This window comes from Myxocyprinus asiaticus, chromosome 20, assembly GCF_019703515.2.
Source record: "Myxocyprinus asiaticus isolate MX2 ecotype Aquarium Trade chromosome 20, UBuf_Myxa_2, whole genome shotgun sequence".
NCBI lineage: Eukaryota > Metazoa > Chordata > Actinopteri > Cypriniformes > Catostomidae > Myxocyprinus > Myxocyprinus asiaticus.
The window spans coordinates 20,025,196-20,053,166 of NC_059363.1; the positions used below are offsets into that span (position 1 = coordinate 20,025,196).

Here is a 27,971-nt window from a genome sequence, read left to right on the forward strand (position 1 = left end):
GTTTCAAAACATTTGACCGGTAGTGTATACAGATGTAAGGTTATTTATTGTACATTTATATGTACTTATATGAGTATATTGTGTCATCTTGACACCCATGATCAGCACGACTCAAGCGTCGTCTGTGTTTGATGTTGGAGGGTATTCCAAATGAACAAATTTTGTCAAATGAAGTGAACTTCAACAGATATCCCGTGCTCAGTGAGTAGGGAGCAGTGATCACTACGTAGTGACCCTGCAGATTGGAATGCACCTCTCGTGATCTGTTTCTCACCCACATCTATCATATCGCTTCTGAAGATATTGATTTAACCACTGGAGTCTTATGGATTACTTTTATGCAGATGATGAGAGAATTTTCATTTTTGGGTGAACTATTCCTTTAATTCTTTAAATCCACATTGTTTACTGTAGTATTACTTTACATCTTTTTTTTTTTTTTTTTTTTACTTCATTACTTAACATCACATCTGATTTCTTTGTCTAAAGGTCTGGTCTTCCTGGAGAAGCCCTCCCAACCCTGCCGGAAAATGGCCTTAGCAACCGTATCCGCTGTCTTTTTGAAGCTGCTACGTCAACAGATCATGGGGCCCACTGTCCTTTACTGTGGAGAATGTATCTGAACTTCATGGTAAAGTTGAAACCTCAATGCATAATTTAGAAATGGTCAGAAATTCCCAGCAATAAACATACACTGGATTGTGTACTGATGCCCTGTGTATTTCTCACAGGTACATGAAGGGAATGCTGAGAGGGGCAGTGGAATCTTCTACAAGGCTCTCCAGGAAGTGCCCTGGGTGAAGGTAAGGTCTACCTTGTCTTCTACAAACGTTGCAGGTGCAGTCTTGTAATTATTGTTCTATAAATTCCTTTTAAATGAAAAAATACCTGTTATACGAGAAGTAACTAGTAACTAACACTACACTGAGCAAAACTGTTTTAATGTGTAAAACTCGCTATATAACTATAATTGTCAGACTGTTGTTAACAATAACAAGCAACACTGAGCAGAATAATATGAAGTGTCTGTGTGTGTTTGTGTGTATCCGCAGGGTTTGTACATGGATGCAGTGCGGCTGTTTCCAGAGCGTGTGCAGGAGTTTTTAGACCTAATGACTGAGAAGGAGTTGCGTCTGAGAGTGCCCATGGAAGAGGTGGACATACTGCTGGAAGACTAGCCATCAAATCCCTTCCCACAATGCACTAGAAACTAGAGCATTCCAATCACTGCTCCCCACCAGAAAGCCAACAGAATTCTCTGAAACAGAATTGAAGAAAATAAAAACTACAGATTTTATTTATTTTTAATGTTTTGTGGAATGTATTTTTCCAAAATGTTTGGGAATAAATAAGAGCACATTGAAATACTAAGTTGTCTGTCATCTTTTGAATGCAATTCGAATGAGATAAGAGAATGTGCTTTACCTTGGCTTGTTTACAGTGTCCAATAGTTACCCGAGTAACCTGGGGGATTATGAAATTATTAATGACTTTAAAGCCTGGCTGGTGAAATTGGCTCTAGTAACACCTTATCATTTTTGTTCAAAGTCATTAATAAACATTATATAATGCTTAACACATCAATAGTTCATGTACGTATGAACATAGATGAATAAAAGTCTCATGATATTTCTAATTTGTTAATGTACAGTACATTAATGCAGTATTAAGCATTATATATTGTTAATAATATAATAATGTTTATTAATTTTGGTTATTGTAAGGTGTTGCCTGGCCTTTAATCAATATGCAGTGCAATCAGACTCTGTTAAGTTGTTTGACTGTAAAATGCTAATAAAGTTTAATCATTTTCTGATTATCTTGCTTAACTCTGACAGAGGAACGCAAATTTCTTCTAGGTCATACATTATCATTAATTTGGGGTGCATGTATTGCATAAACAGCAAAAATTGAAGGGGGCAGGAGAGATTAAAAGAAGGACTTTGAAAGAGCAAAGATTGAAGGGTTTTGACATATAAAATGGATGCAGAGCTTGCATTAAGATAACACAACGCCTTCCAAACCACCAGCTTTAAGACTATTCATCACCATAGCAGAAGCTAAATTAACATTTACATTTAATGCTTTGCTTTTTGGGTTGTTTCCCCACCACCCCATGCTTAAACCATGAAGTTCCTCAGTTTTACAATGACTATGTTTCTTCTCTGCTACAGTGTTAAAGGTAAGTGCTGATGAATAGTGTTTTATGCATAAACTTCTCTTGACATTTCCTTTTTCCATCATATATAATTTATGAGTCTGGCTGTCTGTTGATGCATCCATTTATTGATCTGATGGGGGTTTTTTCTGTCTATGTTTGCGTTTGTATTAAATCAGTTATTTGTGTTCTTAAGGAAACTGGTGGGATGAATATAATGAAGCCTTGAAGAATTATAGCCAAGAAGAGCTTCATAAGGTTTGACACTTCACTTTTTATACAATTTTGTGATGCTGTTACTGTCTTAATAAACTGAATTAAAGTAACAGCAAACAATCTGTTAATAATAATACATTTGGTTTGTGTAGCAGCTCCCATACAAAATAAGAACAATTAAAAACAATATGAAAGTGTACATTTATAAAAAAGAGTTGTGGGGATTGGGGATAAAAGTAAAAAAAATGCAATAAAAATAAACAAAATTTCTTTGCAATGCCATTTGCAAATTGAACTATTTAAGAAATTATAAGGATCTTTAATGTGAAACTACAAAATTATATAATTCAGTACAGCATAAATACAGGATGATGGATGTATTAAAAAATGAATCTGGAATCACTTTTTCAGTTTCATTGTCTTATGCACTGCCAAAAATGTTTCACTGCTATTGTATATCATCATATGAATAAAATATTCTGGTGTAATTATTCTCTTTTAGGAACATCCAGAAAAGATACGACCGCAGGGTTTCCAGCATGCTCCTTTCCGTTGCCCCGACATGACTCCATCCCCCACAGTCCCCACCTCAGGTAAGACCTCGACTCTGTTACTTATATTGAACTACATTAGGTGCTTTGATGCAAGCTGTTATCTGATCAGAAAGCAGAAAGTTACGAAATTCAAAGTTTAGACCTCAAACTGCATGCAGCCTGCATTAACAGATACTGGTATAGGGGTAACAGGAAAAACTGAATTGCATCAATTATTAACAGATGGTTGTTTGGCCCAATATATATATTTTTTCTTTGGGGTTTTAAAGGTGTAATGTGTCATGTACTTCGCAGTTGAGAGGGTGAAACCAGCAGACATTAAAGTTGTCGCCGCTTTTGGAGACTCACTGACTGTAAGTATACATAATATACTGTATGATATCGCTCATGTCTTACCATTTTCCATATTTTTTTGGTGTTACTTCGATAAATAAATGCACATTATTTCTGAAAATGTTCATTTTAAGTTTTTGTTTTGTTATGACTCACTGTGTTATCAAGGACACTTTTTTTATTCTGTTCTATTTGTTTCTCAAATACTGTCAGAGTGCCATAGGTGCCAATGGTTCTACTGTTTTGGAAATTCCAATTGAGTACCGTCATGTTTCATGGAGGTACCACACCCACTCTGCCACCATCCCCAACCCCCAACACACATACAAAATACAAAGATAATGACCTTATCAATAATAGTTGAATATCTGTGAAAGCTTATCAGTTGAATAGTTACTCATCAACTTTAATGTTTATTTGACTGATTATGGTTTCACTAACCAGACAGAGGAACAAAAACAAAACATTTTCATTGTAGTAATTTTGTTTTATAGTTTGTCTGACTTCTCTCTGACTTTACAAAGTTTTTCATCTAATTAAATAGCACTGTAATTGAAATGGTACTTTGTTCTTATTCTTTGAGGTTCCGTCTTAGGACTAAACTTAGTTTCCTTATCTATTTTCTAAAGTGGTTGTAACAAACACAATGTTGGCACTTTCGTGTAAATCTGCCATAAACATGAAAGTAATAAAATAGTATAATGGTGTGTGTGTGTGTGTGTGTGATCTGCAGTATTGGAGGATATGGAGGCTATCAGGATGTTATCACTCTTGCAAGTAAGATTTGAACTTGAAATTGTAAATATGTTTAATTAACATCACTCTGGAAATGTTGCAATATTTTTGACCACTCTTTCCTTCACTCTCATAATCTTTCATCACTTTTGTCTGTTTCTCTCATTCTTTCTTATTGTCACTTTCTCTTATTCAATGTCTAACTTTCCCTCTCTCGCTCAGACATTGTGAAACTTTTTAACCCCAATGTTCTTGGGCCATCACTTGTGCCGACCCTGCATGGATACCCTACAACAATTAATGACACCAACTTCAATTTTGCAGTTACGGGACACAATACATTGTGAGCATCATTCCTCAGTACATACTGTGATTTTGACAAGTATGACATGCTCCTGGATAACACTAAACAACACTTTGTACTTCATAGTCCATTTAACATGACAATGTCCTTCCAGGATATGTTCAAACCAACAGAACCGTGTTTGTTTGTTTGTGTGTGTGTGTGTGTGTGTGTGTGTGTGTTATTTTATATTCTACACTGAAAACCCTAAGTTGACTGTACTCAATTGATTGAGTAAACTTGTTCCCTCAGTTAAATTTGAGAAATGGCATCTCCAAAACTTTTGTTAAATTCACTTAACTTGGTGTTCATATAGAATTAACTTAACTATTTAAGGTAACTAGTTGCATGTAGACTTAACTCAGATTTTCTATTTAAAAATTGTTGTTTCTGCTTAATAATTTTGGTTGAATTCACTCAAACATAGCTCAATTAAAGAAGATTATAACTTATTCTAATTCAGTCATTAAATAAACATGCACAAGGTGAACTGAGATAGTGTTACCAGGCTCCAATTTGACCAAAGGGGACACAGATTACCCTAATGGTGACAACAACTATTTGCAATAAATAAACATAAATAATACAACAGAAGATCTAAAACCTCTATGAATTCTTAATAACTACTTTTTAAATGCCCCCATAAATTCCCTTTGACCAAGGTAACATAATTAATGTGCAGGGGATTATGGGTACTGTATCCTTAGTTTTGTACTCAATCATTTGAGTTTTTAACATTTAAAATCTTAAGTCTATATATATATATATATATATATATATATATATATATATATATATATATATATATATATATATATATATATATTAAATAAATAAGTTCAATCAACATAGATATTTGAATTATGGCATTTGAATTAATGTTTAATTAAGACAACTTGATTTTTCCTGTGATGACAACATAAGGGTTTACAGTGTATAATAACTATTTCCTTTCCAGAAACTTCTCTGAGCAGACCAGGCACATGATCGACACCTTTAAGACGTACCCGGTAAGAGTTAAAACCTTGTTCACCTATATATTGTCTTTATGTGAAATAATTTATAACTTGGGTCATCTCTATGCAGCTGATCCTTTTTTGGGCTGCTTAATGTGGATTAACTGTGTTTCTGCACATTTACCGTGGCTTGACTTTGTCTCTACAGGGCTTAAATTTCAAAGAAGACTGGAAACTCCTTACTATCTTGATTGGGATGAATGACATTTGTGATTATTGTAAAAACAAAGTCAGTTTGTCCTGTGTTCTTATCATGATTTTTACATTTTTAGCTATGGCTGGTGCAAAACTAAAGCAATGTGTTTTAAATAGTGTGCACCTGAGAATCAGACTCAATCAAATTATTTTTGTAATTTTTTTAAATTTATTTTTTATTTATTTTTTATAGTCACTGTATTCTGTAGACAACTTCATCCACTATATGACGAAAAATCTGGAAATATTGATGCTAGAGGTAGAGACTCAACATCTGCTTGTTGTAACATTCATATTCAGATCAGCTTACAATGTTCTCTTGGCATACAGAAATTAAAGCATGCTGGACTGCTCTGCCCTTCTGTCATACTCATTGCTATCCATCTCTCTCCCAGGTCCCTAGATTAATAGTGAATGTTGTTCAGATTCTTCCCATGAAGCCACTCCGAGAGGTTGCAATGCCCACCATTGGCTGTATACTGCAGAAGTATGAGTATTGATGTGCACACATACACTCAATACACTCAGAAAATAACCTTTGATATCTGTCTCTTGCTTTTTTCTTTTGCCTGCCATTTCTTCCTCATTTTTAAAATTACTGAGGTAACACTTTCTGTGAAGCCAAATTTATAATGCATAGTAAATTCATTATGTATGTATATATGGCAGTATAATGTCATAGTACACCTTATAACGTTGTTATAACTTCTTATAAATAATTGTAACTACAGTTATAACACATTATAATACTTAACCTATTTATGGTTACCTTAAAGAGTATAATGCATAATAACACAATCAGCATCCAATTGTATCAGCAAAAGTTAATAAAGGTAATCGTATAAATGCTGTCATGCAAAAGTAGCATAGTGTAAACAGTCATAAGGCTTTATGACGTGATAATATACCATCATAAATGGTATTTGCCTGATTTAAGTAAAGTTACAAAAGCAATGTCTTCTTATAACAACCATAACATAAACTTGTTACATACAATACATTACAATTCTCCAAATAAGATTTAAGTTGATTGAATAGTCCAGTGTAGAATCTGTTTTGTATAAGTGACAAAGATTTACATGTTTGATCAACATGCATATTTTATAACCTTGTAGCTTTACAAATGTTTTTCTTAAGGTCTCAAAATTTACATTGAATCTGTGTTCCTTTGTATTTTGTGCATTTGTATATGACTTCAATTTTACAAGTGTGACTTGTAATGTCTTATAACCTCTTAAAAAATTCTTATGGATGTTTATAAGACATTACATTTGTCACTTTAGTAGTTAAAGCATACCTACAGTAAAATACAGTATATATATATATATATAATGTACACAAGGTTGGGAGATTTACTTTTGAAATGTATTCCACTACAGATTACAGAATACGTGCTGTAAAATGTAATTTGTAACGTATTCCGTTAGATTACTCAAGGTCAGTAACGTATTCTAAATACTTTGGATTACTTCTTCAGCACTGGTAGATTTTTTTCACTTGTTTTGACTATAAAAACTCTGCCAGTACAGTAAGACAAAATACATGTTAAAAATACATTCTCTGAAAAACCTAAATATCTTATGCAGTGTTGTTTCTAAAGCAAGATAAATCAAACTGATCTTGTTTTAAGGATTTTTAGATATTTTTACAGGAAAACAACACACAAATTTTTATCAAGAATATGATTTTTGCTCTAATATCAAAGGTCTTACTAGAAAAAAAGACATTTTGATCCAACGTGAATTGTCTTGATAAAAAAGTATGATCGTGCCTGGTAACGTGCATGTAAAATGGCTAGAAATAGCATTTTAGCTTAGCGTAAAGCTAACAATTTACACAAGGTTTATTTCTATTTCTTCTGCTCCAAACTTACTTCAAACTTACTTCTCTGTCTGCTCGTATGAATGTAACACATCATAAGAAAGTGTTTCACCGCTGTTCAAATGCACTTTGGATCGCATCATTTATATGTATAAATGTTTTTCATCTGAAAGGACTAAATATTAAATTAAACAAATGACAATAAAATGCAAAGTAATCTCTTCAGTAATCAAAATACTTTCTGAATGTAACTGTATTCTAATTACCAATGATTTAAATTGTAACTGTAGTGGAATACAGTTACTTATATTTTGTATTTTAAATACGTAATCCCGTTACATGTATTCCCTTACTCCCCAACCCTGGAGATATATATACACATACAGTTGTGCTCAAAAGTTTGCATACCCTGGCTGAAATTGTGAAATTTTGGCATTGATTTAGTGCTGTATGATCACTATCCTTAAATAAAAGACCAGTCATGATCAGTCATATTTTCAAAATCAATGCCAAAATTTCACAATTTCTGCCAGGGTATGCAAACTTTTGAGCACAACTGTATGTGTGTGTGTGTGTGTGTATATATATATATATATATATATATATATATATATATATATATATATATATATATATATATATGATATGTTATAACTGGATGTTGATTGTGTTCTAATGCATTATACTCTTAGGTATAACAATGAATAAGTATTCTAATGTATAAGTTATAACATTATAATATGAACTATGAGACATTACAGATGCATTATAAATATGGCCTTCATAGAAAGTGTTACCATTTCTTTCTCTCTGACATATACATGTACTGCTTTGAAAATCTTGAATATAAAAGTTAAAGCTGATGTGCGTAATTTTTTCAATGTTAAGTCATTTGTCCAGGCCGACACAGCAAATTGTCTCAACCAATGGCAGACGAAGGATGTATTCAAAAAGCTGTTTGAAAACAATGTTATTTTTTAGTAATTTTGTTTGGTGATGCTAGTATTGCAGAAATGACACACTTCAGATTTAAATTTAAAATCAGAAATGTTCATAAATTATTTTTGTCCAGCAGAGGGCATCTTTATCACTGCTCTTGCTCCTGATATTGTTCCAGGCTTCAGCTACAGATTTACAAACTTTAGAGTATGACTATTTTCAAATACCAGGTGGTTGTTGCTATGTTTTGTGCGGTGCTTTAGATTGTGGCTCAGTCTTTTAATTTCCCCTTATGCAGAACTTTCTGCTCCTGTCTGACACAGCCGGAGGAGAACTCGCCAGAGCTGCAGGAGGTGTTGGAGTTGAACCTGGAATATCAGGTGTGCAGTATATCAAATATAGTTTAGCGGGACAAAAAGTGTTCAAATACTCATTATGGGCATGATGAGTCGAGTAAACATATATAAAAGGGATAGTTCAAATGAAAATTCTGTTATGATTTACTCACCCTGATGTTGTTACAAAGCTGTATGACTTTCTGTCTTCTTTAGAACACAAAATGAGATGTTATGCAGAATGTTAGCCTCAGTCACCATTTGCTTTCATTGCATGCATCATTTTTCCATTGATGAATTTGGAATTTTTATTTTTGGAAGAACTATCCATTTAATGTTTGGATTTGTGTGTGATGTGCCTCACAGAGGCGGCTAGAGGAGCTGTTGTACTCGGATCGTTTCTTTAAAGAAGACTTTGCTGTGGTTCTTCAGCCCTACCTCACACATGCCAAGCCACCCAGACTGCCTGTGAGTTGATCCTCCAGCATAGAGTTTAAAATTCATTCAAATTGCTTTCAAATTCACTCAGAATTCTTCAAGAGGATTTCAGTTCATGCTAAACTAGTATTTGGATGTCATTGTGCAGTGCACAAATTGTAAGACATCTACACAAAATCTTTTTAATTTACAGTATGTCATATTGTCTTAATTTTTAGGATGGAAAAATCAACCCAAGTTTCTTTACAGCTGATTGTTTTCACTTCAGTGTGAAAGGTCATGAGGAGTTGGCCAAAGGGCTCTGGAACAACATGGTAAGAATCAACAGCTGTTACTGCTTAGATCCTGACCACTCTCATATAGAACACAAATTACTTAAAGGAATAGTTCACCCCAAAATTGTTTACTCACCCCTGTGTTGTTATAACCCTATGTTGCATTCTTTTTCTTAACACAAAGGGAGAAATTGTGAAAACATTTTGTGCTCAGTGTTGTCATACACTGGCAGTTTATGGTGACCACCTCTTCAAGCTTCAAAGGGTGCAAAAGTATAATTCAGAAGTCTAATAAATTATTCCATGAGACTCACGATTTTTGTGATAGCATACGATGAGCTTTGGTGAGAAACAAACCGAAATCTAATGTATTATTTAGTGAAATTGTTGGCCGACCGTTACTCTCTGCATGTTCATGAGACTGCATAAGACCAAGTTCAAGCAGCCTCCTCTCGTGAAATAGGGCATTCAAGCGACAACTAGTTTGTTTAAAAAAAACAGGTCCACCACAGCGATAGAAACAACAGAACACAACACAGCTGCACACAAACCAGAGAACAGAACTTACTAAATGTCTGATGAGATGAGTTTGTAGTCAGAGAATAGATGCATTTCTATGCCCAGCCTTATTTATTTGATATCTCAGTCAAACTGAGAGAGATAGACAGAGGAGACTGAAGGCAGCTACAATCACACCGTGTCCTATCCTGATAGCAAACAACATGTGATATAAGGTATATATTTTTTTGTTAATCAGAGTTTTTGTCCTAACCAGCTGCGACGAACGATGGGACATTCTGTCATTCACTTGGTTTCTATTTTTGGCATCAAGCTGGGAAACCTCACCCGCTATGAACTGGCAGCGGTCCAAAAACTTTATTATAACAGTATATTGAAGCCAGCATCTCACTAGCCGGTTAAAAACGACTTGATTTTGGCCAAGAATGTTTTTGCTGAGGTATCGCTCTCTTCAGTCGGAGGTCTGTCACAAGTGCTCACCTCTTCAGAATGGAGGAGATTTGATGGACATTCCCACCTCCTCTGTCTCTCTGTTTGGTTGAGTACTCTGTTTCAAACAAATAAGGCTGGACATAGAAATGCATCTATTCTCCAACTACCAACTCATCAGACGTATTTAGTAAGTTCTGTTTCTGGTTTGTGTGCAGCTGTGTTGTGTTCTGTTGTTTCTATCACCATGGTGGACCTGTTTTTAGAAAGTTGTCGCTTGAACGCCCCATTTCACGAGCAGGGGCTGCTTGAACTTGCTCTCGTGCAGTGTCATGAACGTGCAGAGGAGAGCAACGGTCAGTAAACAGTTTCACTAAATAATACATTCGATTTCAATTTGTTTCTCACCAAACCTCAACGTATGCTTTCACAAAAATCGTGAGTCTCATGGAATAATTTATTAGACTTCTGAATTATACTTTTGCGGGGGGTTTTTAAGCTTAAAGAGGTGGTCACCATAAACTGCCAGTGTATGACATCACTGAGCACAAAATGTTTTCACAATTTCTCCCTTTGTGTTACGAAAAAAAAAATCATATGGGGTTATAACAACACAGTGGTGAATAAACAATGAGGTCTATACAACGCAAGTGCATGGTGGCCAGAACTTTGAAGCTCCAAAAAGCATGTAAAAGCAGCATAAAAGTAATCCATATGACTCCAGTTGTTAAATCCATGTCTTCAGAAGCGATGTAATATGTGTGGGTGAGAAAATGATCAATATTTGAATCCTTTTTTACTATAAATTTCCACCTTTGACCAGCCCCAACCACTAGGTGGCGATATGCACAAAGAATGCAAATTGCCAAAAAAACAAATGAAGAAAAATGTGGAAGTCAAAGTGGAGATTTGAAAAAGGACTCAAATATTGATCTCTTTCTCACCCACACATATTACTTCGCTTCTGAAGACATGGATTTAACCACTGGAGTCATAAGGATTAATTTTATGCTGCCTTTATGTGCTTTTTGGAGCTTCACATTTCTGGCCACCATGCACTTGCATGACCTAGAGAGCTGAGATATTCTTCTAAAAATCTTAATTTGGGTTCTGCAGAAGAAAGTAAGTCATGCACATCTGGCACCGAATGAGGGTGATTAAATGAAGAGAGAATTTTCATTTTTGGATGAACTGTTCCCGAAAATATCATATTTTGAAATGTATGCCTTTTAAAAGTTGACACACTTTCCTCTCATTTTCCCTCTTTCCCAACAGTTTGAACCTGAGGGAGAGAAGACAATGATTGACAGTTTCTCAGAACCAGTTAAACTCATCTGCCCGCCTCCTGTAAGATAAATTAACTAACACCTTAATTTGGTCAAATTAATTTTGATGCTTAGTGCAGTTATTTTTATTTTTTTTATTTAAACATCTTGTTTTCTTCTAGGATCACCCATACATACACACAAGACCTAAAGAAAAGTAATCTGCAAGCTCTCTTCAACACTCTGGACCTTTTTGTCAATAACCAGCTTCCTTATAATGTTTTACAATGTACAGTAAACCTTGAATAATTACTTTATCTGAATAATTAACTCATGAACTTTACTGACTAACACACTTTGAACATCTTTGGAAGATTGTATTATACAATAGCCTTTATAAAAAATAAGTTGTGCTCATTAACATACTGCTTATTTGAACACATTATATACTCTAATGTAATGCTGCATTTAGTTCTGTAATAAACATTTAGATAATTTGTCCGTTTTATTTGCCTTTTGCCTGAAAAAAATAGTGCATTAAAAATGTTAAATGAAACACTTCAGACTCTGTACTTGCAGAGTATTGCCACAGGGTGGCACACTGTGTCTTGAATAAAATAAAAATAATTCATGTTTCTACATGTTATGCCACACCAGTTACATGCTGTGAAGTACAACCATAATGAAGGAACATATAAGAAAAAAATAGTACATTTTTTAAAATTATTTTGATTATTAGGTTTTTCTCAGAGACAATAAAGAAATGCCATCTTTAAGCTGGCATTTTAGTTTTGGCTCCAATAAATACCTAACACTCACATTTCTTTTTTATTGTTATTTTATAATAATGCCAGAAATAAAAAACATTATAATAATATAAATAATATTTTATTATTTTTTATAAACTAAAAAGATTGTATTTTTTTAATATTTTATTGAGTATATTAGGTGATGTATTTTAACATTTTGGAGCAAATAAATAATAATAAAAATCTTTCTCTTGCCCTTCGTAGGGGCACATTTTCCTCAAGTGAAAGAACTCCATCTGGTGGTGAAACATTGTTTACCAAACATGAATGAATAATAATTTCCTTCTTAACCACCTTGGATTAAATTCTCTGTAATTGTTACTTTCATCTATCTTACTCCAGTCCCTAAAAATAATTCTAAAATAAATAATATTATAATAATATAAATAATATTGTATTATTTTTATAAACTAAAAAAGTTCTATTTTTATTTTTGATTGAGGACTGTATTAAGTTGTGTATTTTAACACTGGAGCAAAAAATTACATTAAATCTTTCTCTTGCCCTTGGAAGGGGCAAATTTTCCACAAGTGAAGAACTCCATCTGGTGTGAAACATATTTTACAAAACATTAATTAATTACCATTTCCCCCTAAAACACCTTGGATGAATTTCTCTGCAATTGTTAATTTCAACTGTCTTATTTCATTAACAGCACAATTCCTGAGAAAGTCACTTTAGTAACTTTATTATCAAGCAAGCTGTTCATGTTCTTATGATGCTCAACCAGGGGTACCAGGGCTGCCACCCTAAATAGAAGCTTTGCTACACCAATTTCAACCATTAAATTATCACCATTTGTATACTGATGTAATACTTCATTTCACATTGTTTAGAGTTCATTAATATCTCCTTTTTTTGCTATTACTAAAATGAAACACTGCCAGAGTCTGAATCAATCACACATACCTAACCATGGCACAACTTCAGTTTTAGTATCGGAGGACTACAAAGTTACATGATGGCACAAACAAGAAAATGTAAATATGGCAAATTCTGATAGTACAATCAACTATAAACACTCAATATTGCAGAATGGCTGAGTTATTCAGTCCAAACTTAGTCAGCCGCCGCAATGCATGCTGGGTACCCGACGGCACTATATTGTATTGATGTGTAAGCTTACTTCGATGTGCTCACTTTAAAAGCACATTTCTTATATGGATTATATTTCGCAATAGTTGTAGTACATGCTATTTTAATCTAACCATGTTAGTTGTAGTATTTATTATTTCACTCAGGTAAAGGCGCATTTCTGCCTCCTGCAGTAAGTGTAAATGCAGATCGGTAGATGAGCAGCGTGTATGGAGGAACAGCCCAGAACGCGCTTGTCCAGAGAGGAGATGAGAATGAGAAATCTCCCCCCACCCCCCAAAAAATCTTTCTTTTTTGTCTAATCGTATCTTGAAGTTAAATTGTTGACAATTACGTTTCAACAACTCCGAGATTAGCTGAACAACAGACTTGATCTCCGGATTAATTACTAATTAATTTTAAAAGGTAATGTTAAAATATTTAAGCAAACATTAAGATGGCATATCAATAAAATGTGAGTGTGAGCTAAATAATAATAATATTTTTTTTTGTTTTTTTTTTTGGGCTATATAATATTCATTGGGCAGCAGTGTTCGTTGTGTATGCTAATCTTCACCCCCTCTCCTACTCTAAAACTTGTTTCGGTGTCACTTAGTTCAACATGCAAAAATGGCAGACTAGCCATCACAGTAACGGCTTGATATTATTCCTCATCTTGCTGCACAGAATCTGGTAACAGTCAATAAGGTGTATAGCTAACTAAGGTTAATCTAAATTAATTACCTGTGTGGTAGGCCCTTGACCCTATCTGCTCCAGGGGCACCATATCATGGCTGATCCTGCACTCTGACCCCAGCTTATCTGGGATATGCAAAAAATAAATAAATAAATAAATAAATAAATAAATGTCACTGTATATGTGCAAATGTATAATGTGTGATGAAAAAAAATAAAGGCTTCTATTTTACAGGAAATTCTCATTTACACTGTAAATGCCATTTCAATACACTTCAATATTTATGCTAACTTGTACTTGAGGCAATTAAAACACTGTGCATCAGTTAGGATAGATTAATTATTACATATCTTATTTTTTTAAGAGGGTACCTTTAATTGTCATTAATGTGCTTTTTTATGTTGCTCTTATCTATGCTGTGTGACAGAATAAGGCCCAAAAGAAGAAGGGAGACATAGAAAGCTATTTTGTTGAAAAATCAAAGCAGGATGGAGAAGATGCAGGAGAGCAGAAGCAACTTTACAAAAGGTTGAATTCAACAAAGAGAGGAAGGCAGTGGAGGGATAGAAAGAGGATGGAGAGGGGATATTGGAAGGAGAGAGTGAGACAGAAGAAGAGGAAGAGCAAAGCAGAGATGCAGAAGGATCATCAGGGATACACCTTTTGCATGTCCAGTAGGACCTCATGGTATGCCCATTGTTAACAATAGTGTTGTCATAATTCTTCATTTAGGTTAGATCAGTGAGTACATTTAAAGGGATACTTCACCTTAACATGAAAATTCTGTCATCATTTACTCACTCTCATGTTGTTTAAACCCATTTGTCCTCTGGCATTACAATTATTGTAAATATTATCTGTTTATATAGTATGTGTAATATAAGTCATGTGCTCATTGAATAATATTAATGTATTCAAAATATTACCTAAATTGACAGTGGTAGCAGGTAGTAGTCAGTGAAGTGTCCTCATATAGGCTGTAGTTTGCAGTTCTGTGTTGGTAGTCTATTGACTGAAATGTTGAAGGCAGTAGTCACTGTCTGGTTGGCATAGGCTGCATGAAGTCGTCACTTAACAACACAGACTTTATGCCTATAAGTTAGTGACTGAATAGTGTTTGAAGCTTTCCCATTGTTAATTCTGTTTGACTCAAGCAAATTTTAAATCACATCTGAAAGCTATAACCCTTCAATGTGATTTCTTATAGGCTCAATGAATCTCTAGTATGGAGGTAGTATGACGATCATACTGTAATATCATAATGATATTGCCTTTAGACCACTTCACAAATCAGATATTCTACATATGGAAAATTGTAATTTGACTATTTATTTAGTGCCTTTGAATTGAACTGAGAGAAGTTTATGCTCATTGGCTCAAATTTACAACTACAGCAGAGTCCCATCCGCAACAGGTTCCTGCTCAAGGGCTCTTCAACACACAGGAGGAGTTGAATTTTAACAGCTCTGTCTCCTGAGATCCTACTGCCCCAACTCATTAATGCTGTTAATCCTGACAATGCAACTGCAATAAAGCAATACATATATATATATATATATATATATATATACACACATACACATATATACAGTACTGTGCAAGGATGTGAGGATGTCTTCAAAAATAATGACATAAATAGTTTTCATTTATCACTTTACAGTAAAGTTAACATAAAAAATCTCAATCAATATTCTGTGTGACCATCTTTGCCTTTAAAACAGCACCAATTTTCCTAGGTACACCTGGACACAGTTTTTCTTGGTTGTTGGCAGATAGGATGTTCCAAGCTTCTTGGAGAATTCATCACAGTTCTTCTTTCTATTTACTGTCTCAATTGCTTCTGTCTCTTTATGTAATCTCAGACTGATACAATGTTCAGTGGGAGGCTTTGTGGGGGCCATGACATCTGTTGCAGGGCTTCCTGTTCTTCTATTCTAATCTTTTCTATTTGCAAAAGTAATGTATGGGAGTCTAACATTTACATTTCCTATTGACACACTAAAGCTGAAGATATAAATAACCACCTTAAGACAAATGCTTTTGTGAAACATCTTATGTGCCTAAGACTTTTGCACAGTACTGTATATAATATACATTATGTGTGTATATATATATATATATATACACACACACACACACACACACACACACAAGTGGTGTGGTTGCCACCAGGGCCGTAGCTAGTGGGGTGAAAGGTGGAAATGATTCCAGCAGACCACAGGTTCAGAAGGGCCCCACAAAAAATTCTAAGCTGTATTTTTAATAAGGGGCCCAAAGCAATATACAGTCAGGGGGCCCAGAATACCTGGGCCCTGGTTGCCACCCCTTATTCTGCTCTTGCCACCCCCCTGTATAAAATCCTGGACACACCCCTGTGCTCAACCAAATCCATGCTGCTTCGGAGTTCTCTCATTTTAACTTTAAACTTGTTACAATTTAAAATTCGACCGACGGTTTAAATCCGTTGATGTGCGTTGTATGTTTTTCGGTTTTTGTAACAGTCTTTTACAGCTTGCGTGTGTGTTGACTGGGGGAGAGGCCACGTCAGTCTGCCTCTAATCGTTCTACTGCCCCTCCTGCAGTACCGCAGTCTGACCGACAGGGGCATCAGAGAGGCGCTTCACACTCTTCCAATGACTCGTGGCCGTTCGTAGTATTTCCTTTTATTTAGGTGAGCTGCGCATCAGCCGTATCGCGAAGTGGCTTGAAAACATTGTCAACATTTCTATTACTGTTGTTTACGTTATTATTGTCAACACCATCGGTTAGTGTGATCGCACGACATGGCTTCTTTAAGGGACCGCGTATTTTGATATTTAAGAAGAAGGTAAAAGTCCGATGCAGCTCTGCGCAGTGTTTCAAGCTGCTGCCTGTCAACTTGTGCTCGAACGGCAACAGCGTTGACCGAGTCTTTCTCTTTATTTGCGCTGGGGAAAAAAAAAAAAAACTTTTACGGGATAAGCGAAGAAAAAAACATAGCAACGTGTGGGCGTTTGCTCTTTTGAACCATGTCCACCGAGGTTGCGAGCGAGTTGGACCTGACATTCAGTTGTTTGGACGAAGGGAATCAAAACAAGTCGGACGCGGACGGATCCAAGAAACCTGATCGAGCAAGCCACGAGGAGGGGCAGCAGGATCCTCCTCAAGTCGACTCGAAACATCAAAAACACGGGGTCATGGAAAGCAAAGCGGGTGGCCTGGGCACGGACTGCACAATTGACAAGGAGAACGATCAGAATGCATCAAGCCACAAAGCCACAGAAATTGCCAAGAAGAAAGTGATCGAGGCTCCTCCGCCGAAAGTGAACCCGTGGACGAAGAAGAATGCATGCCCTCCCAATAATGCCACCAACAGTTCCAAACAAACAGGTGAAACCCCACGCATATATGCACGTAACTGTGTCAATGCTTGTAAGACACATTTATGTCGCGCATTGTTAGCATTAATCAGCATTTATTCCCGTGCGCGCATGTGCTCTGTTAGCTCGCACGTGCTAGTGCAACCAGAAGCAGTCCATAAACTCACTCAACACCGCCCAGCTCACGTTCACGAGCTATTTCGCTTGTTCATGCATCTATGCTTTGAGACGGACGATGACGGCGGGAATTTGCTCATTTAATAATAATTGAGAAACTTTGTGCCCATATCCGTAAAGTGTGTTTTTCATACATGGTCAGAGAAACGGGCCAATCAGAGGCGGGTGTCTATAAGCATTAGCACAGCGCTAACCCTGCAGCCCGATAACCCGTTTAATCCTTTAAAATAGTTTTTAGCAGCATTGGACATCTAATTGCTCGGATTTATCCTCATGTATGAATATAAGTAGTGGTGTATCAGTTGTTTTGACTGGCATTGTTTAATTTAGATTTTTAGGTTGATTTAGCAAGCATATGGTTGTGTTGTGTTAAGTCGCGTGATTAAAAAACACTGCTGTTTGGCAGTTAGTTAGGTCATACATAAAACACACAAAGACACTGGTTATATTCGCTGGACATTCGTGTGTGATTATAAAGGTCATTTCAACAGTTTTAGGCTAATTATGTAGTTTTAGTTGGTTGAAAACACGACCTGTTGCTGTCAGGAAGCTCTAAGCTCCTATTTGCCATTTATGATGACCAAATATGGTGGTAGTGTGTAAAACAAAAACGCCCGTTCCAATATCATTCTGCCTGGCCTGCAGACCCATTTGTGCCCCGATCATTTGTGTGCATTTGGACAGACTTGCTGATGTGGGCAGATTCAACCCTCCTCCCCACCCCATCTGATCGAGTTGCACGGGAGCACGTGGAGTGCTGAGCACTGCAACTCCAACAGGAGCCGATGAGAGGCCTTAACGCCCTGTACAGTGGAGCTGTGAACCGGAGTTTCAACCCCACTCAAACTGCTGCTAAACACTTCAGCAGTGGTTATAGTTATTTTTATTTTTTTCTTCTCAAGCCCCTGTAGTGGCTACTGTAGAAAGGCAGGGCCTGCTCACATGTACACAGTTGTTTACTTGAGTAATATATAAACATTATATAAACTATGAAGCACTTAAACCACTTCTACAACTGTATATTGCTGTGTTTACTCGTAAAAGACCTGTCTGATGAATTTTGATCACACAATGACAGCTTTTGGAACATGCCTGAGAAAGGACAGTATGATCATTATAATTGTTTTTATGTAAAACTTAGCCTTGTTTTGAGCAGGGTTCGAAGTTAAGGGGGGCTTGGATGCCACAGAGAATGCCCCCAAAAATCAAAACGTTGGGGCAAAAATTCCCTCATAATAATTTCTTCTGTTTTTTGTTTTGTTTGTAACATCTATTATAGTTTTTAATATGGTAGTATAGTCCTACTTGTATTATTGAATAAATATGAGTTGATTATGATTTAGTTTAAAAGGGCAGGAGGTATTACATTATATATATATATATATATTATATTAATACATTAATTTATATACTCTGTCATATTAATAATAGAATTATGAGAATTTGTATTCAGAAGGCAGATTTTGTTCATAAACTGGGCGTTGAAGATATAATTTCAGTGCCTGATCAGAATTCTGTTGGCCTTGAGTAGGTAGTTGTGTTGATTTTCTTTGCAAATTTGTTCTAACCTAAAGTATCCTAAAAAGGGGAATACACATATTTAACTTAAATAGGTAGCCATTAGCCAAGGATGTACTATTTTAGTTCGATGGGTCGGTTTTTGCAGAAACATTCTCAATTATATATTTGTTTTGTTTTTTGTATCCATTATAGGGTTAAATGGAGCATATATTTTTAAGCCACTTTGGGGCAATCAATGTTGTGTATGGTGATTAAACTTCCATGTGTCAGTCTTTGGAAACTGATGTTTTTAGATGGATCGGGTATCGGTCTGACAAGCCCAATCCAAATCCGTTACCATGTATGTGGCAGGGAGGAGGGCGGGGCCGGGTCGTGATGCTGCACACCCAACCCCTAATCAGGCTAATCAAGCCCTAGAGGGATTACGGTGGCAGTTCCAGAGAGAGAGAGTTACGGGTAGCTGCCCGGCATGTGTTTGTGTTTGTCTTTTTGTTTAAGTTAATCATTAAATTATTATTTGTGTTGTTTAGCCAGTTCTCACCTCCTCCTTTTACTTCTTTACACTGATGCCGAAAACCCGGGAAGGAGGCGGCGAGAACCGGCTTAACAACATAAATAATCATGTGTCATCGGGAAGATGGGGTGATTTTTATTTGTTTGTCCGGAAATGGGGCAAGTTTTTGGAGGGCTCTCGGGTGGGGCGTGGAGAGAGTAGTGTAGTATAGTTTTTGAGTAAGATTATATATATATATATAAAATAATATGTATTTTGTGTGTGTGTGTGTGTGTTTTTTTTTTTTTCTATATATTTATTTTTGTGTGACCACGGGGTTGTTTTTTTTAATGGGAGGAGGTATATATTGTGTATATATATACAATCAACATATTAAATATATATATATGTATATGTTTTGCTTTATTATCGTAAGGTTTAATAATAAAAAGTTTAATTACAAAAATAATGTATTATTATTATTATTATTATTTGTTTACAAATTATAACAATATTTAAGTTTAATGGGTTCCAAAAAATAACTGCGAATTAAAAGTGAACTGATATCTTACAACTATATTGAACAAAAAAGGAGATCTGAACCCTTTAAAGTCCAGATACAAGTTGAATGTTTTTTTGCAAAAAAATAAATAAAACTGCCTTCTTTTCTACTGAACACTTATACTGGAATTACTGTTAATTTTGCTGCAGCATTATCCAGTATACTAGTTAACAATAAGGTTTTTCTTAATAGTTTGTACATTTATATTGAAATAATGTGTAGTTAAAGGTTTGTGTTTCTTTACATATAATTAGCAGCACTCAGTGAGGTATAGATATTCTAAACTGATTATGAAAAAAAAAACAACACTGGTATTGTATCGGTATCAGCCAATACTGAGTGGTATCGGTGCATCCCTACTTTGGATTAGGACACATTTAAGTTAAATACATGGCATCTGAAATTATTTGGATCTTGATCCATTTCCTGATTCTCCCTCCTTATGAAAGTTAGGTGTTAGGTTTGAATGGAGACTTTTTATATTTGACAGTTTCCCCATTGTGGTTTGACCAAGCCAACACAGGCTGTTAATAAATGAGTAATAATGTATGTCAAACCATATGCATTGCACGTGTTGTTGTTCTAGCTGTACTCATTGCTAAAGGCAATCAGTGTTAAAAAAGTTTGTGAGTAGCTTCTTTGGAGATGAATGAACAGAGCTGTAGACCTCACTGAACTTGCAGTCTTTGTGCTTTCTGCATATATCCATTTGTCCTGTTTCTAAGTATTTGCAAATGGGACAGTGAAATGACAAGCTCTCAGGTTGATCCTCGGGGATATGCGTTAAAGAATAGAAATATGTGCTCCATTTTTAATGATCAGAATAAGGCCAGACTGATGACTGATAGCTGTTTTTAATAAACCCCTACACCATGACACTGGTTCCAGAATCAGTACACATGACTTGTAAGCTGACATTTGAGAATAGACAGCCACCCTGTCAAACAACCATGGGGGTTGTGTTGTGACAGCATCTTTGTTGTAGGCACCATTGTGTTTTGACTTCAGTGATACCTGTCTGTGGTACTTTTAAAGGTTTAAAGAGCTGTCTGGGTTAGTCAAACTGTCACATTTTCTAACTTTTTCCAATTCTAGATGCATTTTAACTATGTAGGCTATTATAGGCAATCAATGGTTTTATTTAATAAAATGTTGGATAAGCTAAGCTGCCTCTAGCAAGAAGACAAAGGGACAATGTACATCAAAGTTGGACAGTGATGCCAATACTAGTGTTTACTTTTTAAAGGAATGTTCAAGGTTCAATACTAGTTAAGCTCAATCGACAGCATTTGTGGCATAATGTCAGTAACAACAAAATAACTTTGACTTATCCCTTATTTATTTACAAAAAAGCAAAAATCAAGGTTACAGTAAAGGCAAAGGTATAGTTCGGTTTTCCGTGTGCTGATATGTCTTGCGCACAGTGCGCATGAAGCAAATATCGTCATCAGCACAGTCCGCGTCATCGGTTCATGGCCTGACATTGACCATACTAAGAAAGTATTACAAAGCAGTCGTAGTGCGCATGTGTCGACACATCCATATGGGCTCGCAATCAAACACTCAGTCATGCTTGAGAGTGAATGGTATGAGTAAAAACAAAGTATACCCTAGCCTTAAGGCACTTACAATGGAAGTGAATGGGACTTGTCCATAAATGTGAAAATATACATGGTTTCAAAGTATAGCCACAAGATGTAAACTTTCTATGTGTTAACATGGTTTTAGTGTCATAAAATAAGGGATTTAATGGCGTTACGTAGTCATAACAACAAAGTTGTAATATTGGATATAGCTTTAACAGAAAAGGTTAGCAGGTTTTTCCTGTATTGAAATTTGTTCAAAGCAGTTAATGATATTCATCTTATGTTGGGCACTCTATGTGCGCTAAATGTGCTCATCTGAAATGTGCATTAGTGCAGTGCGACTGAAGCCTGGGATCCTTTGTCCATAAGTTGTCAATGCATCTTGGAGGTCCAGTCTTAAAACATCTTTATGTACTTGCCCTTATATTTACAGTTAAATGCCATAAGCATACATAAGACCATAGATGGCTCCTCATTTCTGTGGTTAGGTTAATATAGCTAGACTTTCAACAAAATACATTTTAGTAGTGGTGCTAATTTTCAGGAAAGTGGAGGCTGATAGCGATCTCATATTTTTTTAACACTAAGATTGGCCGATACCGATTTTTATAAAATGTTTTTTGCCACACTTTTGCAAGTTATATTGTGCAGTTATATGTTTATGCCCCACATAGTAAAATTACGGTAACACTTTACAAAAAGGTTCCATTTGTTAACATTATTTAACAACATTGCTGTAGTTAACTTGAACTAATGAACTTAATGTTAGTTACAACATATACTATTACATTTTTTAAATGAAAAGTTGTATTAGTTAACATTTAGTTAAGTTTTGTTTATGATACCTAGTGCATTAACTGATGTTAACGAAAAAAGTTACCAAAATTACTTTAAAATTACATTCATTGTGAATTGCTAAAATTTATTTGTTTTGAAACAGTTCTGTTGTCAATATCAAAAGGTCATTGTGACATACTGGCAAACAGTAAAAACTAAGAGAGCATCACACACTGCAGAAAATATATCCATTACAAGCTGTAAAAGTGCTCCAGTGAGAAATCATTAATATATATGATTTGTTTACTGTCTTTGCCGTCTTGTTGTAACACAAATCACTAATTATTAAGTAAATGCGTGAAGACGCGGTGCCATTATTGAAGGTTAAATAGTTATATCTGTTATTAGTGGTACTGTGACCAACATTAATCTGATTTAAATTGGGATCCTCATAGAAGAGCGCTGAGATGAGTGACTGATGAGATATTGAGAGCACCTGCAGAACCGCATGTTTGATTGACACCGAGAGTAAGCATATTGAAGAGAGTGAAGCCGAAAGTGTTCATTGAACCTAGAAAAATTCCTTTAACTGAAAACATTTAGCTCTTTTGTAGTTTATTTTAACTTTCTCAATGTAGCTTTAATTCAGTGTCAGACTTTGATTTGAATTGAGATCCAACTGGCTTTGCTTTGTTTATTTGTCTTAACATTTTAGTGATTTAAATGATTATTTGCATCATATGAAGTTATTCTTCCTCAGACGGCCCTTAAGTGACAAAAAGATGTTGGCAGGACCGTATCAGTGAGTCTATGTTTGGTCACACCCCACACTGTCAGCAAGCGCCCAGTGCCTTATCAAACAGGCCATCCTTTCAGTAATGATAAAGGACTCTGGACACTCCCAGAAAAATGGGCGTCCCTCCCTATTGCCAGTTTAATCCTGACAGTTTTCTGTGGTTAGGCAAAAAAACAAAAACAAGAAAAATTGTAAACCTGTTTTGTTTTGCAATTATAACAATGTAGGGTCTGTGTTTCCCCCTCAGGGAAAAGCTTTGAAAGTTGGTGTGTCTTTAAAACTACAAATTTTTACATCCAAAATAAGAAAATTATTTTTCAGGTTGTTCCTTAACCACAGAGTTTTGAACTCCTGTGCAATTACTCTGTAAAGCCCCTTTGTTGCAATGAAGGGATGGAAGATCATCAGTTTTTCAAAATGCAAACAAACAGTTGGTTTTAACGTCCTTAGTGGGAAGGCTTGAGTCTTTAAAAAATCCTGACTCCAGAGCTTAGGTAAGACCATGGCAAGATTAGTTCTGTTGGTACTCGTATTGTTTTGCGGTTTTAAAAAATGCTGCCTAAATCTGCTCGTGTGACTCTGTAGATCTGCTATTATCGACAGGGAGTGGGGGGTTTGTCGGGACTCGGGACAAGGCCTAATGCTTTGTTGGTTGTGTGAACAGAAGCACAAATACCCATGTCATTGTGTTGGGGGTGATCTGAATACCACTGATGACTCCACTTTCACTGGCCCTCATAAAATGTTGTTTGATGCTTCATCTTGCAGAGGAAGTTAATGTTTTACGTGTGTGGATGCATGACCTTGCTGTGCAGGTGCTGGCGTGTGGCTTTACAATCTGTCTAAGTGTATCTGTTGACCTGATAATTGACCACACCACTTAGTCAGCATTGAGCTGTCTCAGTGAAGACTGAGAGGGACGTTTCGTAGAGTTACACTGTTAAATTTTCCCAACTTTGGCAAACCGCTGATATCTAAATGTGGTTTCCAGTCTTCATTCATAAGTCACATGTGTAAAGATATAAATTATTCATACTTGGAGCTATTCATTAACTAAAGAAATGTTGTTTTTTGTAGCTGGCAGTGATTTAAAGGTCCCATGAAATCAAAATTAAAGTTTTACTGGTTTTAGTGCATATCTACAGGCTTTAAGGCCATCTAGTGTACTTCAAAACATTGACAAAATTCATTTTCAGAAGTTATAAGCATTTAAAATCTCTCTCTTCTTGCTAAACAGATTCAGCAACACCCATGATGTCACATAGAGGTTCAGAAACCTTGTCCAATCAAATGCTTTCTAGAACTAAAACGGACCCTCTCCCTACATCTGTTCAGCACACACTGCTGTGTTCTAACTGGCACTGATAATGCCTTTGCAAGGCACTTTGAAGGGAACACAATCCATGCTGTTGGGTTGCTCCAAACAGATTTTCCAATAAGAATAACTTAAAAAGTGAGTTCTGACTAACTGTTATCACCTTTCAGCCATCTGAAGCTCTCACAGTGGAGGGTAATTTTTCTTCGAAGGGAATAGGGCATAGGGATGATCACTTGTGAATGGGATGCAGCAACGCGAGAGCTGGGGGTTTAAAAAAATAGGTTGGTGAAGTAGCTTTGCACTCCTTGTTCATTCACTAAAATGTATTAGTAAAAACATTTGAAGGATATTTTAAATAATATTTTAAATTATGCTTTTTATTAAGCTACTATGTATCATTTTAAATTAAATATATAGTGCATATCAGTGATTGAATTTCATTCTCCCTTGTGTTTAATGAAAAAACGAATTATTTTTAAATAGATTTTTAATTAATGTCTTTACAATATTGAATCTACTTGGCTATAATGTCTGTTTGGATGAAATGATGGTTCCTCTAATTAAAAAGTAACAACTTTTGTGCCATTTTAGAGCACATACATAATTATCGAGATATAATTTTTTATTCATTTTTTTTCTCTTCTTTTCTCCCCAATTTGGAATGCCCAATTCCCAATGTGCTTTTAAGTCCTCATGGTGGCGTAGTGACTTGCCTCAATCCGGGTGGTGGAGGATGAATCTCAGTTGCCTCCTTGTCTGAGACCGTCAAGTCGCGCATCTTATCACGTGGCTTGTTGAGCGCATTACCACGGAGACGTAGCGCGTGTGGAGGCCCACGCTATTCTCTGCGGCATCCACGCACAACTCACCACGCACCCCACCGAGAGTGAACCACATTATAGCGACCACAAGGAGGTTACCCCATGTGACTCTACCCTCCCTAGCAACCGGGCCAATTAATAGCTTAATAAACATCAGTACTGTCACTTTATTACCCTTACTCCCACTTTATTACCCTTACTCTAATATCTCACACCCGGACTGTCATAAATTATATTATCATTATTATTATATTATGTCTCTCTTAACAACTGACTATGAACCGACAGCCTGAATGTCAATACAGTACAATACTGTACATTCTATATATATATATATATACTTTTTTTTATATATATATTTTAATTTTTAATTTTTATTGAATAATGTGTATCTATATAGTAAAAAACAAAAAAAAAAAAAAAACAAAAACAGCGTATTGTATACTGTACAGTGTATGTTATTATTTGTATATTGTTGAGTGTAATTATGTGTATAACAGATGTTTAAATTGTGTTGTGTTAATTTGATGTTATTGTAAATTGGTATATGTCTCATCACTGTCACGACTGCTATGTTGATTGGAACTGCACCCAAGAATTTCACACACCATTGCACTTGTGTATATGGCTGTGTGACAATAAAGTGATTTCATTTGATACTGCATGTTCAGTATCAGTCAGTTGCTGACCATTTAAATAAAGAATAAATAAAAATACAATAAATAGCTAAATAAAAATCAGTACTGTATGTTTAGTATCAGTCAAGTGCTGACCATTAAAAATAAAGAATAAATAAAAATTAAATATATAGCTAAATAAACATCAGTACTGTTTAGTATCAGTCAAATGCTGACCATTAAAATAAAGAATAAATAAAAATAAAATAAATAGCTAAATAAACATCAGTATTACTGTTTAGTATCAGTCAAATGCTGACCATTAAAATAAAGAATAAATAAAATAAATAGTTAAATAAACATTAGTAGTACTGTTTAGTGTCAGTCAAATGCTGACTATTTTTATATTGCCAGTCAGTTAGGGGCAGGTTGCAAAACAAGAAGCATTTACATCTGCCTAGTCAAGAGATTAAACAGTGGCAGCGGTGTTACAGCTTATTATGCTATAAAGGTTCAGGGGGAACTTTCAACAGTGGAAAACCAGACTTTTAAATATTATTTTTTGTAAATGCAATGACTGGAATTGTTTGGTTGAAGGGGGTACCAAATTGTGAATCCTGAACAAAACAGTATGGTGAATACATGTTTACACATTAGCTTCCACTCAGCTGACAATGAAAGTATGAAAGTAGCTACGTGGTTAGCTAGTTAGCTATAAGCTCATTGTCACAGAGAGTAAAAGATGGACGTTTATTTAATTTCCAGCATTGCGTCTCACCAACTAGGTAACAACATAGCATGAAATCAACACTCAACAGACACAATCCACCACCGCACCGTTGTCTGCTGAGCTGCAAAAAGATGCTCTGATGTTTACCTTTCAATCTGCTACGTTACTGACTGCACTGACAATCTGTAGCTGGCTAGCTGCAAACAGATGTGATAAACATGAGTGACATGGTTGTCAGGGACAGGTTTAACGTTATATTAGTTATATTGAAAAGGGAAAATGATGGGATCATTGTTTATTAACTTTCCACCGCTTAACACCACACCGCTTAACTCCGCCCCGTCTGCAGAACCACCTTCAGTTCAGAGTCAGATCTGTAACCAATGGAGTCTGAGCGCGATCTATTGGACAAACTACATTATAACACCAATTCAAGCATTGTTTTCTGCATTATATGTTCTGAAAAAAGTTTTCATATCGGTAAACAAATACGCCGATACTGATATATCGGTGAAAGGCTAATATCGGCTGACTGATTAATCGGTCAGGCACTAGTTCAGAATGACTGTTTTATTGCACCTTTCAGATTGTCCTCTGGCTGGTAAATTTGTAGATTTCATTCATTAGTGATTGAGTAGGATAGTGCCAAAGAAGTTCAGCACCAAGAACTATTCACTGTGTGTTGAGAGAGAAAGTTTGGTGTGACTTGCTTCGTGTAATGTTTGTCCAAAGATGAGACCCACGCGATCCATTTTTCATTGCATAATGTCTCTTTTAATACCCTTTCTGCTCTTTAAAGTCAGCTGTTGATCAAAAGCAAAAATAACCTGTATTTCTAATAACATATAGCATGGATGTAGTAAAGAAGCCATGCGTCTCCACTCTCGTTAATGTGTGCTCATATTACAGGTAAATTTTAGGTGTTCTGGAACTTCTACCAGACTAGCCATTGAATTAGCCACTTACCTTCTTGCTGTAGTGGATTGAGTGGGAGTGTCCATCTTAAACATTTCACCGTCCGACCCTGAGCATTTTGCGGGAGCAGGACTCTGTTCCAGCACTT

The 27,971-nt window shown here is 35.7% G+C and overlaps 3 protein-coding genes across 6 annotated transcripts in view; all 3 read left to right on the plus strand.

Moving 5' to 3' along the window:
- The window catches only part of nrde2 (NRDE-2, necessary for RNA interference, domain containing), a 39,599-nt gene extending 38,234 nt beyond the window's left edge, over positions 1-1,365 (plus strand). The window contains exons 12-14 of the mRNA XM_051647208.1: positions 490-631; positions 732-803; positions 1,053-1,365. Coding sequence (XP_051503168.1) covers positions 490-631; positions 732-803; positions 1,053-1,178 — 340 coding nt within the window. The 3' untranslated portion in view covers positions 1,179-1,365. The remainder of the gene's footprint in view (positions 1-489; positions 632-731; positions 804-1,052) is intronic.
- A 658-nt stretch (positions 1,366-2,023) lies between these two features.
- Positions 2,024-12,159, plus strand: LOC127411554 (phospholipase B1, membrane-associated-like). The gene is made up of 16 exons (XM_051647231.1): positions 2,024-2,182; positions 2,355-2,416; positions 2,877-2,967; positions 3,223-3,281; positions 3,475-3,542; positions 3,995-4,038; positions 4,219-4,339; positions 5,298-5,349; positions 5,504-5,584; positions 5,744-5,809; positions 5,946-6,037; positions 8,609-8,690; positions 9,012-9,113; positions 9,302-9,397; positions 11,582-11,653; positions 11,754-12,159. Exons 1-16 carry the CDS (start codon positions 2,128-2,130, stop codon positions 11,790-11,792), a joined length of 1,182 nt encoding a protein of 393 aa, XP_051503191.1. The 5' UTR covers positions 2,024-2,127; the 3' UTR covers positions 11,793-12,159.
- Positions 12,160-16,796: 4,637 nt separating this feature from the next.
- Positions 16,797-27,971, plus strand: part of LOC127411547 (la-related protein 1B-like) — a 61,755-nt gene continuing 50,580 nt past the window's right edge. For all 4 annotated transcript variants that reach the window (XM_051647209.1, XM_051647210.1, XM_051647212.1 and 1 more), the window contains exon 1: positions 16,797-17,520. In XM_051647209.1, coding sequence (XP_051503169.1) covers positions 17,160-17,520 — 361 coding nt within the window. In that variant the 5' untranslated portion in view covers positions 16,797-17,159. The remainder of the gene's footprint in view (positions 17,521-27,971) is intronic.